The sequence below is a fragment of the Otolemur garnettii genome, unplaced genomic scaffold (assembly GCF_000181295.1).
Source record: "Otolemur garnettii isolate 467f Iridium unplaced genomic scaffold, OtoGar3 scaffold00008, whole genome shotgun sequence".
Classification (NCBI taxonomy): domain Eukaryota; kingdom Metazoa; phylum Chordata; class Mammalia; order Primates; family Galagidae; genus Otolemur; species Otolemur garnettii.
Window position 1 is genome coordinate 16,677,391 of NW_003852403.1, and position 2,605 is coordinate 16,679,995.

Genomic DNA, 2,605 nt, shown 5'->3' on the forward strand with positions numbered 1-2,605 from the left:
ACTTGGGAGGCAGAGGCCGGAGAATCACTTGAGCCCAGGAGCTGGAGGTTGCTGTGAGCTATTATGTTACAGCATTCTACCCAGGGTGACAGCTTGAGGCTCTGTCTAAAAAAAAAAAAATAAAAGGAAAAAAAAAAAGTATCTGGCTTGGTGCCTGTAGCTCAAGCAGGTAAGGAGCCAGCCACATACACCAGAGCTGGCGGGTTCAAATCCGGCCCAGGCCTGCCAAACAATGACAACTGCAACCAAAAAATAGCCAAGCAATGTGGTGGGCACCTGTACTCCCAGGTACTTGGGAGGCTGAGGCAAGAGAATTGCTTAAGCCCAGGAATTGGAGGTTCCTGTGAGCTGTGATGCCACAGTACTCTACCCAGGGCAACAGCTTGAGGCTCTGTCTCAAAAAAGGAAGTATCTTAAATGAAATACACTGGTTTAGAACTAGAACTGAATATACATAAACTTTAACTTTCATAGGCTACTATTATGAATATTAAGTATTATACTTTGCTGAAATGTAGCAATATCATCTTAGGCTACCAAACTACATATAGTTATTTGCTCCTATGCTTAAGAGCTTTGAACATGCTTTTAACGATTTTCCTATTTTATCGTCAATTTGTTTTTACAATCTGTTAATCTATTAGCTAGTCGCTACCACAACACATAAAAAAGTATTGAACCTGTACATCTGCCATACAGTGGGTTAAGTACTTTAGATACATGAACTCACCCTCACAATTTTGCTAGTTGATAATATCTGTTTTGCAGGTGAAGCTCATAAATGTGTGTGTGTTATGTAGGGGAGTGTATATGTAGGTCTATATTTCTATTATACTGACAGCTGAACTTTAAATAATTGTTTCACGGTTAGACTATGACTCTTACACTAAGACTTCAAGTTATCAATAAATATTAAATAATTAACTTTTTTTTACAGTAGCTTTTTTTTCCGAGACAGAGTCTCACTTTGTTACTCTAGGTAGAGTGCCATGGCGTCACAGCTCACAGCAACCTCCAGCTCTTGGGCTTCAGCGATTCTCTTGCCTCAACCTCCCAAGTAGCTGGGACTACAAGTGCCCACTATGTCACCTGGATATTTTTTTGTTGTTGTAGTTTGGCCAAGGATCAGTTTGAACCCGCCACCCCCCTTGACATATGAGGTCGTTGCCCTATTCACTGAGGCACGGGCACCGCCCTTTACAGTAGCTTTTCCATTTTTTATACCTATTATGCCTTGAATTCACAGGGAATAGGTTCCAGCAGCTCCGAGTCCTCTCCATTGGCTGTCACAAAGCATGCTATACAAACTGTGCCACAAATTCATAGGAAATAGGTTCTGGCAGCTCAGGCCTCTTTCCACTGGTTCTCACAAGTGTGCTTATCTGGATGGAGCAGACTGCAGCTTCAGCTGAACCCAGGTACCTTTCTCTTTGCCTTCCTTTCTGTTCTGATCATTTTCTGTGAAGCTTCACATTTCAGGAAGCTACCTTGGCTCTCATTGTGCTTAATATGCTTAGTAGGAACATTAACCTTCTCAGCAAGTCTCTTGCCCTTGTTCGTTTACAATGATGTAAGCAACATTCTGGATAACACTGGAGATATTCCAGTTTTGACATCGTATATGGCATGCCTTTTGAACAGTGCCCCTTCCCTTGATGTTTACAATAGCACCTTTCTTCTAGATTAGCATGTATATGGCCAAAGAAACAATTCCATGTTTTCTTTCATAATTAATTTTTTTTTTGTAGAGTACCATGGCATCACAGCTCACAGCAACCTCAAATCTTGGACTTAAACGATTCTCTTGCCTCACGTCCCAAGTAGGTGGGACTACAGGTACCTGCCACAACGCCCGGCTATTTTTGTTGTTGTTTTTGTTCAGCAGTCCTGGGCTGGGTTCGAACCTGCCAGCCCCCAGGTATGTGGCTGGCACCCCAACCACTGAGATACAGGCGCCCAGCCCAATTCCATGTTTTCTAAAAGGCCCAGAGAGCATGTATTGGATACCTCTCTTTTCCTTTGTGTTCATCATTTTGGTGAATCATTGCAAGATGGTATCTCCACTGAAAAGTAACAATTCTAACCTTAAGGAACAACTTCATCTCCTTTTCAATACTGGCTGATATCGTTAACAAAAGTATAAAAATAACAAGCCATTGAAGAAAACTACCACTTTAAATTGCATTTCTGCCCTTATATGAAGAACACTAAATGTCAGTAAATGTTGCAAAACAACTATTCCTATAACTATTTTATAACACATGCCATCAATTTACACAACATTACAGAATCAGTAAATTCAATGAAATAAAGAGGGATAAAAAGGAACATACCAATCTAAAGAAAACTTTGAAAACTGAACTGTATAACGTGGGACAACACGTCGAACTCTACGAGGTGATCGTTCTCTCTCTCTCCGTGGAGATCTTTCCCGGGAGCGTTTCCTCTGAGGTGATCGTTCTCTGGATCTACGCCTTTCTCTCTCCCTTTCACGACTTAAAGCAAATTTTTCTAAAATTACTATTATTTCTGGCATTATGAAATAGCTTTATAATGAAATATAACAGGTAAGATAAACCAGATTTCACTGTACATTTATTTATTT

At 40.6% G+C, this 2,605-nt stretch overlaps 1 protein-coding gene across 3 annotated transcripts in view; it reads right to left on the reverse strand.

The window, feature by feature from the left end:
- Positions 1-2,605, reverse strand: part of CCAR1 (cell division cycle and apoptosis regulator 1) — a 79,286-nt gene that overhangs the window by 43,860 nt on the left and 32,821 nt on the right. For all 3 annotated transcript variants that reach the window (XM_012801386.2, XM_023509522.1, XM_023509521.1), the window contains one exon: positions 2,334-2,495. In XM_012801386.2, the coding sequence (XP_012656840.1) occupies positions 2,334-2,495 (162 nt within the window). The remainder of the gene's footprint in view (positions 1-2,333; positions 2,496-2,605) is intronic.